The following is a 16,715-nucleotide window of genomic DNA, read 5'->3' as shown; positions in this document are numbered from 1 at the left end:
ACTAAAGAACACGTGTGTCATTTAATCCTCCAAGAAAGGTACAGTTATCTTCACATTAAAAAGAGAAAATGGATTCAGAGATGTAAAAGTCCAGGTAAGGAAGTTTTACAATTGGATTCAAACTCCAGCTGTCCTTGACTCTGAATCCATGCACTTTCCACCTGCTATCGTGCTCTCCAAGATCACTACTTCTGATTTTATCATTTGCCTTCTTTGCCATTTCTAAGTTGTTGATATACCTTTATTTTTTATTTATTCTTCTGTGGTGCTGAGGATGGAACCCAGTGCCTCAGACATGCTAGGCAAGCGCTCTGTCGCTGAGCCACAACCCCAGCCCCTCTTGGTTTGCTTTTTAAGGGAAATAATTGAATGTGAATGTAAGAGAGAACTGGAAGGTTATTGGTAGTCTCATAAAAGCCAAGGTAACACTGGGAAAATGCAATTTACACCTGTATGGAAAAAATTACTGAGAATCTGTTCTTTCAGCAGATGTTTACTTAACAGCTGTGTACTAGGTACTGGGGACACTAAGTTAGAAAAAAAAAAAATGAGAAATCTACCCTTGGAACGTTCATAGACTGTGACGTACTAGGCAGACTCATAAAGGAGGAAGTTGAGGTAATCCTGTGACCGTGGTGGAAGAGACCTGGAATGGGTGTCAGGAGAAGAATTGACAGGCAGTGTTTATACAAGTACAGTCAGCAGACCTGAAATCTCCTTAATAAGAGAAAAGAACGGGAACATGATTTTACCTACAGTTATTTGGAGGGAAAAAGGTTACAACAGGTTTAATAGGAAGTGGTGCTCCCTTATGATCCCAGTGACAGGGGAGGCTGAGGCAGGAGGGACTGCAAATTCAAGGCCAGCCTCAGCAACTCAACAAGACTCTGTCTCAAAGAGTTGGGAATGTAGCTTAGTGGTAGAGGGCCCCTAGGTTCAACCTCCAGTATCAGGAAGGAAAAAATAAAAAAGACTAGCCCATTTTGCAGGACGATGGGGAGGGGAAGGAGATGCTCAGAGACACACAGATTGGGTTTGTCAGAGCAGGAGCAGGAAGAGATGCATGTGGGTAGCCATTAGAGCGTTGGGAATTGAAGCCTGGAAACCGTATCAGGGAGTCTCCAACTGATATTTAAGCAACTACTAAGTGCCACACACAGTTTTAATTATTAAACAAAAGTGAAGAAAACACACAGATATCTCCCCCTGTGGACCTTACATTCTAGATTCTGATGATACATTGTAATATCAGATGTTTAAAAAAAAAATCACAGATTGCATTTGGGCTTTTTCAGATTTTGTCATTATTTTAGAGTTTTATCAGAATTACTTGAAGTAAATAAGATCAAGATAACACTGAGAAATCTTTTGCTTAAGGACTTTTGAGTTGTAAAGGTACTATGTTTGTAGCAAGAAGTAACTAACTCACTGGTGTCAGTGACACATAGGTGACACTCATGGGTGTCAGTTTTGCAGTTAGATTGGTGTGTGCTGTGAAAACCTGTTTGTGTCATCTTCTCCTGTCAGTTAGCACATAGTGCTGTGTGTTGGTGGTGGTGGTTGGGTTGGTTTGGGGTTTGGTGCTAGGGATTGAACCCAGGGCCTTGTGCATCCTAAGCAAGTACTCTCCCACTGCCACTTCTCCAACCCTTTTTTACATTTTTGTTTTGAGACAGGATCTTACTAAGTTGCCCAGGCTGACATCAAACTTAAAATCCTCTTTTCTCAGCCTCCTGAGTAGCTGGGATTACAAAGTGTGCCACTGCACCTGACTTCAGAACATAATTTTTAGTTTTAACCCCTGTTAACAGATTTTTGTGCTTCAGAATAATCATACACCTTCAATCTGAATGTGAAAATGATTTTTTAACATCATAGCCAGGGTGTCTCTATTCTTTTGAAACAAAAGTTAAAAATTCTAGAGTGTGAAGGAAACTTGGATCATCCATTCCAGCTCTCCATCAGTGTCCTGTGGCATTCTTAACATGCAGCAGGAATCTTCTTGGATACTTCTAGTGGCACAGGCGAGCTGATGCTTGAACCCCACCGCACCCACCCCGTGTGGTAAACACTGTGCCTGTGTGTGTCTTCAGTATGTCACCTGTTTTTTCTATTAGTTGTCGTGGAGAGACTTAAGTCTGTTAGTCATCTGTAAGATACATTTTTGAGCTGGAAGACCTAGTAGGTTTCTTCCTAGCTCCGAGTCTGTACTTTAAAATAGCACCTGGCAAACCAACGTGGTATTGTCTGCCTACATCCTCACTAGTACTAGCAGAAGTACTAGAATATCATTTTATATATTTTCTATCTCCATGTCTGGCGTACACCCTGTACACAGGGGGATTTTTTTTTTTTTTTTTTTTTTTAATGAGAAAGTTCATGTGCTCAGGCTTATGGATCCATTAAATCCAGACAGCAGCCTGAAGTCCACCTGGCAGTGCTGGCCCTTGGTGAGGCCTGTTTCACGCACACCCAGAAGCCCGCCCTCATGTGACAAGGCAGTTCCCAGCGCTGGCCCTGGCTCTAATGGGTACTTTGCATTTGGGTTGGAAGAATTGGGCTGGATAAGATTTTAATAATTTAAACTGGTATTCAACCCAATCAGTAATTTTTCCTTGGCAGCCTTGGAAGAAACATTTATTGGAAGTTTTTTGTTGTTGTTGTTGTTTTGTTTTCCTGCAAAAACTAGATACCACTTGCAGAATGCAGGCTCAGTGCTGCATGAGCTGTGAGGTCTAGCAGGGCCAGGTTGAGCAGGAGGGGCCGACAAGTGATTATACCAAACAGACACTCACTGGGGGTCTTCTGTATACCAGGCATGGTGCTAGCTGCATGGTGCTAGCTTCACGGTGGCGAAGATGAATGTGACATAATCCCTGTCCTCAGAAACCCAAGTCAAAATAGAGGCAAGACACCCAAGCAACCGTTTCAATATAATGTGGTCAAAACAGTGATGGAGATGTGTGTCTAGGCATGTGGGAAGATAAAGGGAAGGCTCTCCAGTCACCTGGGAGAGGGACGTTGTCAGGGAAGGTTTTCCTGGAAGAAGTTACACTTCACTGAGCCTTGAGGGCTGACCAAGGAATTAGCCAGAAGAGGAAAGGAGATCATGCCCTGGCCTGACCAAGGCACTGCGTGGACAGCAGCACCTCAGAAGAACCAGACCACAAACCACACACACACACCTACACACACACACAGCTGCTTTGTCATTTGGCTAAGGCACGTGATACGATCTTTAGCTATAAAGCGAACACACTAGCCAGGTGTGGGGGTGCACACCTGCACAGTGACTCAGGAGGCTGACGTTGGAGGATCATGAGTTCGAGGCCAGTCAGGGTGACTTATCGAGAGCCTGTCTCAAAACAAAAAAGCATTGGGGACCTAGTTCAGTGTCAAGCACCTACTATGTGTGAGGTCCTGGGTTCAATCCCTAAAAATTCTTTCTTAAATTTTTTTAAAAACTAACTCACAGATCTAGCTGGAATCTGGGGAGAGGAATGTGCCCTCTGCTCTTCATCAATATGCAGTGTCACCGCGACATGATCCTAAACTTTGTTCTTTATGAAGACAGACCTGAAAAGTGCTGGTGATAGAAAACAGAAAGGGGCTGAGGAGGCTCTCAGTAGTGATGTCACGTTCAGAAGTGACCAGGGTCATTGTCACCAGGACTGTTTGTGTATCACTGACTTTTTAAACTTTAGAAATTAAGTCATAATTAAGTCGTTTTCATAAAATGAAACTTTGTTTCATTTTCTACTTTTCTAAACCAAATTGTATCCAGAACATTCACATAAACTAGATGGAGAGGAGTCGAGGGGGAGCCCTGCTGGCTTAGATGGTCCACTTCTCTCTGTGCTGATCCAGATACTTCTCCATACAGCAAGGTTCCCTGTGACCAGAGTTCTATATAAAAATGTGAAAAAGTGATTTCTGGATCTTTTAAGAAACATCACAGGGGCTGGGGTTGTGGCTCAGCAGTAGAGCGCTCACCCAGCACGTGCGAGGCACTAGGTTTGATCCTCAGCACCAAATAAAAATAAGTAAGATATCGTGTCCAACTATAACTTTAAAAATTAAAAAAAAAAAAAAAGAAACATCACAGTCTACGCAAGAGTTATTTACCAAGCAAATGACAATTTTTGTGACAATTGAATAAATCTGATTTTGGACGTTAAGCAGAATCTTGATTTTTGCTTCAAGTGGAAAGGTCTGGAATGTTTAGGGAAAAGCTTTCTGTCTGGAGGCTAATAGAACTTAGTCAGCTTTTATTTTCTGCTAATCTCCTACTTTTGAGATCACCGCCTGTTCACAGTGCAGTACCAGCTCAGCAAACTACAACTCACAATTGCATACAAGAGAACGTTCTCAGCAAATCGCTCTGATCAATGACGGACAGATACGCCACCCTACAGTGCAACAGTGGAGATAGGCGAACACAGTGACCACAAGGAAGACAGATATTCTGCCAGGTGTGGTGGTGCACACCTGTGATCCTGTCACCAGAGGAGATCCAAGATCTCCCAGAGAGGGGCACCTTAACTCAGGATGAGTGGGGTCCTTGAAAAACATTATAGAAATGAGTTTAAGGACGCGTCAGTTAGTGGCGTGGACGTGTGTATTAGGAAAGCAGAGATGCCTTCAAGGGAGAATGTGGAATGCTATCTCCAGGGACACACACTTTGGGGGTCTCAGGCTCTTCTTGTAAAGGAAGCTTGGTGAAGGGTGGTCATGGGAAGGCATGTGGAGATGACATGGGTCTTAGAAATTATTTACTGTGTGGAACATGAGATTTCTGAAAAGAGCTGATATCCTGTAGATAGCACAGGGTTTCCATTGAGGACGGTGATGTGAAGTCGGGGATTTCTTCATCTTTCATAGTTATGAGTCTGTACTTGGGTTTTGGGTCATGAACCTACCAGCCAGGTTAAGTGATGGAAGATGGAAGAAGGTCAGCTTTTTTTTTTTTTTTTTTGGTGTGTGTGTGTGTGTGTGTGTGTGTGGTCAAAGGACAAAAACATTAGTTTGGTGATCATATTTTTCCTGCCCCTGGGTCCTGCAGATTCAACCAGTGCATGCTAGGCAAGTGCTTGACCACTGAGATTACACCCCAAGTCCTTTTCCTCTTTATTGTGAGGCCAGGTCTCACTGAGTGGCCCAGGCTGACCTCAAACTTGGGCTCCTTCTGCCTCAGCCTCCTTAGTAGCTAGTATCACAGTCATGTGCCCCACACCAGTGGTTTAATGATCTTAACCGGCTTTATTTTCAGGTCTATAATCAAACAGCAATTCATTCCATAAACTAGAATAAGTGCTTCAATGAGTTAAGCAGAAGAGGTTTTTACAGACAGAAGAAAGTTGAAGAAGAAATAGAAAACAAAAAGTGAGGGCTGGGGCTGGGGCCCAGAGGAAGAGCACTCGCCCAGCCTGCATGAGACACTGGGCTTGATCCTCAGCACATAAAAAATAAAGGCGTTGTATCCACCCACAAGTAAAAAGTAAATGTTTGGAAAAAAAGTGGATTGCTTAATTCAAACTTACTTCATTGTAAAACAGGGACAGGAAGACAGAGCAATAGAAAAATAACTGATTTGTTAACATCAGCTTAGTTTAGGTTACCTCTTTTTGTACAAGGATTAAAGCACAGGAAACTTTTTATATATATTTTTTAGTTGTACATGGACACAATATCTTTATTTTTTCTTATTTTTTTTTTAATTTTTATGTGATGCTGAGGATCGAACCCAGGGCCTCGCGCATGCTCGGCAAGCGCTGTGTCGCTGAGCCCCAGCCCTGGCCCTGGAAACTTCCTTCTTAAGCCAATTGAAAGTGGTCTGTTGGGAAATTGGGTTGTCACCTCCAATCCTGATGAAAGGTCAGACAGCAGTTTAGTCTCAGCATTGTGACATGGAACTTTAGCATGAGTGACTCCATTCTGATTTCTAGCCTGGTCTGTTGGGGCCTCTTGCAGGAACCTGATCCTGGATAGTCCCCTCCTGTGACTGCACTGGGTGTGTCCGGCATGATCTGTTTTTGTTGTCATCATTGTTGCTGCTGGTGTTATTTTGGCGGTGGCTGAGGTCAAACCCAGGACCTGCCACTTCCCAAGCAGTCACTTCCCTGCAGAGCCACATCCCCAGCCTCTGACTGGATATGTTTAATATCTTTTCAAAAAATCTCATGAAAAGATCGGGTCCTGTCATACACATGGGAGACGGGCTCTAAGACAACAAGCAGGGGACCAGAGAGACACATGGCCAGACCCTTGGCTGTGGCCAGTGCGCTTCCACCGCCTTTCCTTGACCATGACTGTCCACCTGGGCCCTGTGGTGCGCTGACCCTTCCATCCACCTAGAGGAAGTAGGCCGCAGTGAGAGGCGCTCTGTGTGCAGCTGCAATGGTTCTGCTCTGCCCTGGATGTGCTGCTTAAAAATTTCTCTTGGGTCTTTTTTAATTTATTCTGTAACCAATTCATTCATATCGGTTAATAGGTCATTAAAGTCTGGCAAATGAGTTCTTGACAGTAAGAGTCAAAAATGCAGAGGAGGCGACACTGTGTGCTGGTTATGGCCGCAGAGCAGAATGGTGGCTGCCCGAGTCCCGTGGACGCTCTTAGGACACAGGATAATCAGAGACGCACACCCTCGGGAGACCATCAGAAAAGACCTGATTAGGGGGCACTGTCACTGTCCTCCCCTTCCCTGCGATCACTGGAGGTGGGAGGCACTTGGCAGTCATGTTGTTTGTAAACTTGAGGCAACAGTGTGCCTTGTAGGCTGGGGAGGGTTCGGCCAGCCAGCCAGGTGCGAGCCACGGAACTATGGAGAGGGGACTCTCCTGCTCCCACAGTAGGGCTGAGTGACAGGGCTCCTGGTAGAACCTGTATCTCCCTTGTTCTGCCTGAAGTGAGAGAGAGCTTGGAAGGGAGTACGTTCCCTTGGAAGGGAGTTTATATGTGAATCTTTAAAAAGAATACTCACACGTTACAAAAATAGCCAATGTAACTTGTTCTGCGCACGTACAGTTCTGACACTTTGATGTTTATCGACTCATCTCCTCTTCACACATCTTCTGAAGTGAGCATTTTCTCCACTTTACAGCTGGAATGGGTTCAGAGGTCAAGTGACTTACCCAGTTGTGCAGCTAGTGGTGATGTCAGGATTTGAACCTGAGCGCTTCATGCTAAAGTCCACGCATGCTTCACTACCAAGCCACAGGCAGCCCACTCAGTCACCTTCTTTTCAGATTTGTGACTTTTCATATATTTTTAAGAAAATCCTGGGTCTGACTCTCAGAGCCCTTGCCTAACAAGTAAGGCCCTGGGTTCCACTTCTAGCAACACACACACAGACAATCCTCCCCTTCTTTTTAGTACAGGCTTTGAAATGTTTTTAATTTTTGCTTTTCACATTTAGAACTTGATTGTCAGGTTGGAGTGCGTTAGCAATCGAATTTTGCTTGTTGTACGTGAACAACCTAGTGTGCCTACAGACGCCATTAAAAAAAAAAAAAAAGCTTTTCATTTGATGACTTTGTAAATCAAAACTAAGAACCAGTATTCCCATCTGGAGCGTGTGGCAGGTTCTAGTTTTGAAGAGGAGGAGAAGTGGTGTAGGAGTGGTAGGAAAGGGAGGGTGAGATGGAGACAGGGGAGAGTGGGTGCAGAGGAGGAGGGAAGCCTGAGTCCCAAGCACAAGAGGCAGGCACTTCCTTTTCTGAACCAGGTCCTTAAGGAGGAAGTCCACGCTCCAGACGGGAACACTGCTACTTTAATAATCAGACAACATATAAATTAACATTTGCTGCAATGTCAGGGAACCTTAAGAGAAAGATACAGCAGACGAGCTATCACAATAACTTTTAATAAACTAATTGCTTATTAAAAGTGATCTCATTTTACATGAAATAATTAAATTGCAGATATAGAATCTCCACAAAGTAACTAAGGAAACCAACTGGGCTGTCTTTAATGTGACTCTGTGCTACTTGGGCTGCTGGGAGCCGCAGGTGACCTCCCTCACACAGCCTGCAGCACACAAGGTGCTCGCTGCCGAGGAAAACTAACCCGCAATAAGGAACCTGGAGCCAGGAGCCACGGGTTACTCAGTGTCCCCTCCCGACTGTGGCAGGTTCAGCAACTCAGTGAGACCCTGTCTCAATAAAATATAGAAAAGGGCTGGGGACGGGGCTTCGTGGTTAAGTGTCTCTGAGTTCAGCCCCTGGTACCACAAAAAAAAAAAAAAAAGAGGATGCCTCTCTCGGCTAAACTGATTGTTGACATTTCGTGAGTGTTTTAGATTTTTGTGTGTTATCATCATGAAAGTATTGGCAGGGTAACCTCTGTGTAGTTACTTCTAGCAGATTGCTGCAAAGGTAGATTTTTAATGGGAACCAGAGAAAAAGGATATGATCTTATTCTGTCTCCATGATGATAAATTTGTAATTTGATGTGTACTGTTAATTTTCATCACCTTGAGATGGTTGTTTCATTATTCACTCTGTCAGGGTCAGCAGAGAACAGATTCTAAGGCCTTTTCCTTTGTGCCTTGCTCTAATTCACCACCACAAGCCACATGCTGGGACACCTTTTTTTTTTTTTTTTTGGACTAGGGATTGAATCCAGGAGCACTTTACCACTGAGCACTAGCCCTGCTCCTTTTTTTATTTTGAGACAGGGTCTCACTGAATTGAGGCTGGCCTCATACTTGTAATCTTCTGCCTCAGCATCCCTGACCCTCATGAGTCCCTGGGAGTCTAGACGCCACTTGGAGGTTTTTTCGTTTTTTGGTTTTTTCCTAAATTTGAAAGACCTGACCCCTCTCCAACTTGGCTAAGTGCTTTTTTTTTAAGTTTTTAAATCTGAGCAGGTTTTTTTTTTTTTTTTTGAGTTCCTTTGAATGGTTCTTACCCATATGAAAAGATAGAGTGTGAGCTTTGGAGCACCTGCCTAACAAAACTTTTACTAGCTAAAGCTTTAATAATGTGAGTTTCAGAAGACCTGACCTTAGTCCTTGATCTGTTGATTCCTTACCTCTTTCTGCCCCAGTCCCTGGGCGTTCCTGTTATTGTGACCAAGTTCATCCCCAGCACTTGTGATTTGGTAACAGTCACCTTTGGCACTTTCAGCAGAGCCTTCCCTTCCCATTCACCTCTGCTCATCTCTAGCTACCGATTCAATGTCCTTATTAGAGTAGAAAATGATCTCCTTACCCACAACACCACATAGATAAAAAGACACCAAGACACCGGGAAGCTGGCAGCACATGCCTATAATCCCAGCCCCCAGGAGGCTGAGGCAGGAGGATTGCAAATTAAGACCACCTCAGCAATTTAGCAAGACCCTGTCTCAAAATAAAAATATGAAGGGGGGCTAAGAGTGTAGCTCAGTGGTAGAACAGCCCTGTGTTAAATTCCCTGTACCTCGAAACTAAAGTTTAAAAATACAAAATAAAAAGGAGTGGGAATGTAGCTCAGTGGTAGAGTGCTCGCCTAGTATGTGCAAGACTCTGGGTTCAGTTCCCCCACTGCTGGGAGGAAATAAGAAAAAGAAGAAGCCATTATAATTAAAGTTTAATATTTATATATATATATACACCATGCTACCCCACTCCAGGCCGTGCTGGGGATGGAACCCAGGGCTTCTGCCCACTGGGCCAGTTCTCTTCTGCTGACCTGCCTTCCAGTCCTGAGACACCCGTTGTTTCCAGCATTTTCAGATAGCCATAGTGTGTAAAGCATGGGCCAGAGTGACAGTGATGTCTAAACGCTGCAATGGTTTTCCTACCATTAAGCTGAAAAGCAGATGTACCCTGTCGTACACTAATGTGCTTCTGAACAAATCTCTGCATGCAGAATGTGAATTAATTCATGCCTTAACCCACTTAGGGAGCTTTGCTATTTAAAGAGACTGTGATGCGTTCTGTAGCAAAAAAAAATACTCCCAGTTTACAGCCTGTGCAGGTCTTTTTTTCCTAGACTGTTGTCTCTGTGGCTGAGCAGAGTGTGGCAGTACCCAGGAGCAGGGCAGGCTGCTCAGGGCAGGCTGCTGAGGGCAGGGTCGGCTCTCTGCTGGGAGCTGAGAGTCGGTGAAGCTTCATCAGGCTTTGGGCCATTCATCCTGGCCCGGTGGTCCTCTCGGGCTCCTTCTAACATGCACCTCTTGCTTTTGTGCGCAGATCGAGCGGTTGGAAGTAGGCAGCCTCGCCCAGACGTCCAGTGCGGTGGCCTCCAGCGCCGATGGCAGCATCCACACAGAGTCTGTGGATGGCATTCCAGACCCTCAGCGCACGAAGGCTGCCATCGCTCACCTGCAGCAGAAGATCCTGAAGCTCACGGAGCAGATCAAGATCGCGCAGACGGCCCGGGACGACAACGTGGCCGAGTACTTGAAGTTGGCCAACAGCGCCGACAAGCAGCAGGCGGCCCGCATCAAGCAGGTCTTCGAGAAGAAGAACCAGAAGTCCGCCCAGACCATCCTCCAGCTGCAGAAGAAGCTCGAGCACTACCACCGGAAGCTCCGGGAAGTGGAGCAGAATGGGATCCCCCGGCAGCCCAAGGATGTCTTCAGGGACATGCACCAGGGTCTGAAGGACGTGGGCGCAAAGGTGACGGGCTTCAGCGAAGGAGTGGTGGACAGCGTCAAAGGGGGATTTTCCAGCTTCTCCCAGGCCACCCATTCGGCAGCAGGAGCCGTGGTCTCGAAACCCAGGGAGATCGCGTCGCTGATTCGGAACAAATTTGGCAGTGCCGACAACATCCCCAACCTGAAGGACTCTTTAGAGGAAGGGCAAGTGGACGAGGCGGGGAAGGCTCTGGGGGTGATTTCAAACTTCCAGTCAAGCCCGAAATATGGTAGCGAGGAAGATTGTTCTAGTGCCACTTCAGGCTCAGTGGGAGCCAACAGCACCACGGGGGGCCTCGCTGTAGGAGCTTCCAGCTCCAAAACCAATACCTTGGACATGCAGAGCTCAGGATTTGATGCACTACTCCACGAGATACAGGAGATCCGGGAAACCCAGGCCAGACTGGAGGAATCCTTTGAGACCCTCAAGGAACATTATCAGAGGGACTATTCCCTAATAATGCAGACCTTGCAGGAGGAACGGTATAGGTGAGTCACGGGAGATTAAAATCCTAAATTGTTTTGGGGTGGCCCCTTCCCTTGCTTTATCTTCCTCTAGAGTGCCCAGAGCAGTTAGGTGTGTCATATGACATTTGAATAAGGTTCGGGTTTCACAGCCAGCGAAACAGAGCCAGTGCAGGTCAGTGAGTCCCGAGACCACACTTTGATGAAGCAGTCAGCCAGTGACAGAGTCACAGTCTTCATTCCTGTTTAAGACTTCAGAGTGGAGCCCACACTCCCCAAGGCAGTCCATCTGTTTATTTGCTATCCCAGAACCGCACTCGGTCCTCAAAGCCACATTGAATTCAAAAGCTCTTAGTTGTGAGAACTCCAGGACAAAAGTACAAGCCAGCCAGAGAACCCTGTGGGTGTTTGGCCTTACACATTATCTGGGCAATTGGCTAGAAAGATCACACTGAAAACAGACCAGATAAGTTTCTGTGGCTTTTATTATGAATTGGCAGATGTTTGAAGGGGAGGAGACTTAGACATGCAATGGCTCTACAGTGGGGCATCCCAAAGGACTGAGCGCCTTGAGGCATCATCGGTGCCAAAGGTAGAAGCCTGTTTCTTCCCCCTGGCCCCACCACCAGGCCAGGGACTGACGCCAGGGTCTCATGGTAGGCATACATGCTGCCACTGAGCTGTGCCTCAAGCGTGGCATCTTTGGGGGGATTTATATTATACTAGGTATTTATATTAGGTCACTGTCAGCTTCTGCAAGTGTCTGTCCTTTTCCCTTCTTTTCTTCACATGCAGAAAGAAAGAATGTCCCCCTCAAAGTCCTCATTCAGAATCCTCCCAGGCCACCTCATGATGCAGGTTGAGGACCGGCCTTGGGGGAGCCACAGACCTTCAGCTCAGCCAAGGACCCGGGTTTTGGTCTGTTACGGGGACTAACTCAAGGAACCCTCAGTACTTCTGCTATAAAACCAGACGTTAAACAAACCATTTCTGAGGGTCCCTTTCACCTCTTAAAAATAAAAGTGATGTTTTTTAAAGTTTACTTTTATGAAACAATCTTTGGGCCTGAAATAAATTGTTGGCGGCTTGTGTCAGTGGCTCTGAGAGTGAAAGCCACAAGCTCTTTCAGATGGTAACAGTGCGTCAATCCTGCCTCTCTCCTGTACTCTTCTTCAATTCCAACTTAAGACTTCAAGAGAGAAGAAAAGTGTGTAGAGGAAAGAAAGTTCTAAACATGAACACTGGTTGCTATTTTCATCTCAGTGCTTCACATGTGCTTTATACACTGAGGACTTATGTGTAAAGTAGTGAGCAATCTCAGTACTCGGGGGGACTCTAGAACACTCGGACCCAAGTCCCAGGTTCAGGTCCAGTGTGGTTGCTTACTAACTCTGAAAACCAGCAAGTTTCCTAATATCTCTAAGTCTTGATTTCCTCATCTCTAACATAGAAATAATAATAACGATCCTGCGCAAGATTATTGTGACATTTAAATGAAATTCTGTGAGACACGTTGCTCAACACCTGACCCACGGCATTCATGGTGTCAGCCAGGAACTGCTGCCACCCAGCCCCTGCCTGGCATTGCTCGGCCATTGGCTTAACAAACACTGCCAGCTTTGACTCCTATTCTGAATGGAGAGCAAAACATTGCACTGTTCAGACTCCTCCGATTCATCTAGAGCTTGTGGTCTTCGAATCCCATGTGGGTCAGAAAATCAGAGAAAATACCCCACGTTTCCCAGGGCCTACCTTGTATCCATTTAAAATACATCAGACAAGAACAGCACTTGAGCTCCTCGTTGGCACCTCACGTAGGAGGTGTGAGCAGTGCTTTGACTGCACTGCACTTTGGGTTCTCTGTAGAAGGTAAATGACTAGTTTTGTTTTATTTATTTGTTTGTTTATTCAGTGTCTTTGACAGTGAATATATTTGCTAACTTTGTTGGTCTTTGAGTAGTTTCACATAAGTGAGATCCTCCCCCCACACACACACACTGAAGCCTATTTTAAGCACCAAAACTTTCCACATTTTAGGCTCTTGGAGAGTCTCTCTGCCTCCTTTTGACAAGATGCACTGAACCTAACTTAATGAAAATAGCTTAGAACGGCAGCGTCCTGCCCAGAGGGACTCACTCGGAGCTAGTGGGCTTCGTCTGCAGAAGATGGGAGATGGTCCTAGGCTTCTGAGTTCATTTGTCTACTTTGACAGTTTGTGTCTTCCCCTTCCCATTTCTCCTTCGCTTTCGGCTGCCTGCAGCACCCCTCTTCCTCCCTCCCTCCCCGGACCCCCGTCTCTCTCTCTCTTTCTCCCTCTCTCTCTCTTTTATTTTTTCCTCTTCCCTGGGTGCTGGGGATCAAAGCTAGGGCCTTGCTCATGTTAGGCCACCATAGAGCTGCACTCCAGCCTGTTGGCCCTGCGTCTGCTCTGTCGCATGCTCTCCTTTTGCCTAGAAAGGAGGTAGGCTGAGGGTGAACTTGGTGGGCTCTTCTGTGACCAAGACCATTGGATGCACATTTGGTCAACTAGATACTCCAGATTTCTTTGCCTTTTTTTTTTTTTTTTTTGGCAGTGCTGGGCCTGGAATTTGGGTCTTGGACAGGCTACATCCTCTCCCACTAAGTTACATCCCTAGCCCATAGAGCCATTTAAAAAATTTTTTCTATGCTGTAATTTTGTTCGTTTGTTTGTTTGTCTGTTTTGGTTTTTGTATATAACTAATACCTGGGGCTTGGGCTGGGGCTGTAGCTCAGTGGCAAAGTGCTTGCCTAGCATGTGTGAGGCACTGGGGTCTATCCTCAGCACCACATAAAAATTAACAAAATAAAGGCATGCTGTCCATCTATAACTATAGAAAAAAATTTTTAAATATTAATATCTGAGTTGACAAGGGAGGCCATGCACAGTGTTGCTGCTCGTTGTTTGGTGAGAGCAGTGGTGACACTGTCACTAATAACATTACCAAACCCCTGGGTCTGCATGATGCCAGATATTGGTTTTTTTAGTTTGATTTTAAACCCCTGGGTGCTCTGAGGTGCACTGAACTAAATCTTCAGCCCTTCCTATGTTTTATTTTGAGACACAGTCTTGTTAGGTTGCTGAGGGCCTGATTCAGTTGCCCAGGCTAGGATCCTCCTGCCTCAGGCTCCAAAGTCCCCAGGACAACAGGCATGGCCACCTCTCTGGCCTAGAGGCTTTAAAGGCAAAGATCCATCCTCACAACATTCCTGCGTGTGCATTATACTGTCTCCAGTTACAGACGAGAAACTTCAGGCCTAGTGTCAACCATGGTCACCTGGTAGTGAGTAGTGAAGCCACACTTTAAGCCCAGTTTTTCCTGACTCTGACTGCAGTGTTCTTTTTAATGCAGGACAGGTTTTGTTTCAGGCTCAACCCTGAACTCCGTGTAGTTGAAAGACTCGCCTCGTTCTCAGAAGCACCCATTGCATGGGCAGAGGGTATTGGTCTCTCCCAGGTCAAATGTGTGTTGACTAAAAGTTGAGTCGCTGTTTTAAACATATTACTTAAAATTCTGTGAAGTGTGCAGGCTCCCAGAAGGTTTTCAAGGCAGCGTAGCAGTGCAGGGGACCGACTCCCCCACACCCCAGGGCTGAGAACGTAGCTCCGGAAGAGCAGCTGCCTGATGCACAGAGGGCCCCAGGCTCCATCCCCAGAGCCACAAAAGAAGAAGAAGAAAGAAATGCCTGCCCCAGTCACCTCTCCCCTTTTCTGCATCCTTCCTCAGGAATGTCCCTCTCTCAATGTGCCTCCATTATTCTGTATGTCACTGATAGCACCAGGCAAGATGAGTGCCAAGACCATCTGCTTAACTCTAAAGTACTCAGAAGCATCGAGGCTTGTGGAGGACCACGTGCATGTGCGTGCATGCGTGTGCATGCGTGTGTGGTCTCCCCACATAATTTGTGCCAGGACTGACTACACTTAGGCCAGGAAGCCATCATAGCAGAGCTGGGCCTGAGACCACCTCAGCCCTTCTGGCCAGGGCCAGGCTCTTAGTCTCCGAGCTTTGCTCTGTCTCTCAGAAACACGAGAGAGCGCACACTAGACAGAGGTGGGAGATGAGGTTTGGGGTGATGAGGTCCGTGCTGACTTCAGGTTGTTCCCGTCCAGCCAGTCCCTTCGTCCCCGTGAAGCACTGTCTCATGCTGATTAGTGGCATCTGGGTTTGTAGTCCTTCGAAGGTGAAAGAGACCTCAAATATCTATTTTAATCTAATTTAAGATGAGTACAGTGAAACCCAGAAACATAAAGTGACTCACTGGGTCACACCGTAACACTGCTTCACGTGTACTTAATTTGCTGCTAAAATCTGAGGACCAGGTGTGTTCTGCACGGGTGTGGCGTAACTAATAGAGTGCCCGAAGGAAAGGGTCCAGGCTCAGCCATGGCAGAATGCACTAAAAATAAGAGCTGGGGGACGCCAGGGCTTTCCTGAGGGGATCCGCGGTTCCTGCCATCCAGGGCAGTGCCGTGGACAGTCAGGCTGGAAACCCTCCCAGTGCTCACAAGCAGCAGCGTCATTTTGAAAGCTTGTATTTTAAGGGGATTGTTGTTCCTTGGAAATCAGCTTCTGAGAGTGTTTGTATTAAGCCCAGGGATATTTTAAACTGCTCTGAGTCACAAAAGCAAAAATTAGGAAGAAAGCAGTCACCACGAGCGGTCATCACACGCAGTAGAACAGGTGGGAACCGTGCTAGCCTAGCCAAGCACGGGCCAGAGGAGTCGGATGCAAGAGAGGAGGTGCGGTCAAACGTGATTTTACGTGACTTTGGCATCATGGGACGTAAACCAGAGATATGTAGTTACATGGCTATTTTAGCCCCTTTTATTTAAAGTGTTAGTGCCTGTCAACTGAAAATGGATCTGAGTCAGTAAAGAATATGTTGAAGGGTAGATTTAGGCAATAAGTTTGAAAAATAGAAACAGAGAATATGAAATATTGAAAAAAAATCCCTAAGAGATGCACTTGTCATGCGTGGGGGACACACGGGTAATCCCAGCCACTCAGGAGGTCAAGGCAGCAGGAGGATCACGAATTCAAGGCCAGCCTGGGCTCTTAAGGAGACCATGTCTCAAAATAAAAATCTAAAACTAAATAAGGGAGACGTTGTTTTGCAGGGTAGGACCTCCTGTAAAGAGACTTGTAGGGGCTGGGATTGTGGCTCAGCGGTAGAGCGCTCGCTTAGCACGGGCGGGACCCAGGTTTGATTCTCAGCACCACGTAAAAATAAAGGCATTGTGTTTAAAAAAAGAGAGAGAGAGAGAGATGAATCGTGATCTTGCAAAAGTGTACTATAGTACGGGTTAGCTCTTCCCAACTTAGCCCCTAAAGAGCTAATAGAGGAGGGAGGAGGGAGAAGATAAATTTGTAATCCCCACTAATTCATTGGGCTGGACAGGCTTGAACTGACTTGCTGGTTCTGACACCACCTGAGCCGGTGTGGCCTTGAGTGGGTCCTATAATTCATCTGAGCCTCGGTGAACAAACAAGGTGATGATATTGTTGTACAGGATTGTGGAGCTTGTTAAATGAGATCATATGTATGGAAGCGTCTAGTAGGTACTGGCTTTGAGCAGGAACGCGGGGGGCTGGAGCTTGTCTGATGGA

The 16,715-nt window shown here is 46.1% G+C and overlaps 1 protein-coding gene across 11 annotated transcripts in view; it reads left to right on the top strand.

The window, feature by feature from the left end:
- Tmcc1 (transmembrane and coiled-coil domain family 1) overlaps positions 1 to 16,715 on the top strand; it is a 173,501-nt gene that overhangs the window by 143,008 nt on the left and 13,778 nt on the right. For all 11 annotated transcript variants that reach the window (XM_048787153.1, XM_048787151.1, XM_048787149.1 and 8 more), the window contains one exon: positions 10,175 to 11,109. In XM_048787153.1, coding sequence (XP_048643110.1) covers positions 10,175 to 11,109 — 935 coding nt within the window. The remainder of the gene's footprint in view (positions 1 to 10,174; positions 11,110 to 16,715) is intronic.

This window comes from Marmota marmota, unplaced genomic scaffold, assembly GCF_001458135.2.
Source record: "Marmota marmota marmota unplaced genomic scaffold, marMar, whole genome shotgun sequence".
Classification (NCBI taxonomy): domain Eukaryota; kingdom Metazoa; phylum Chordata; class Mammalia; order Rodentia; family Sciuridae; genus Marmota; species Marmota marmota.
Note: the sequence above shows the minus strand (reverse complement) of the source record. Positions and strands in the feature narration are given on the sequence as shown.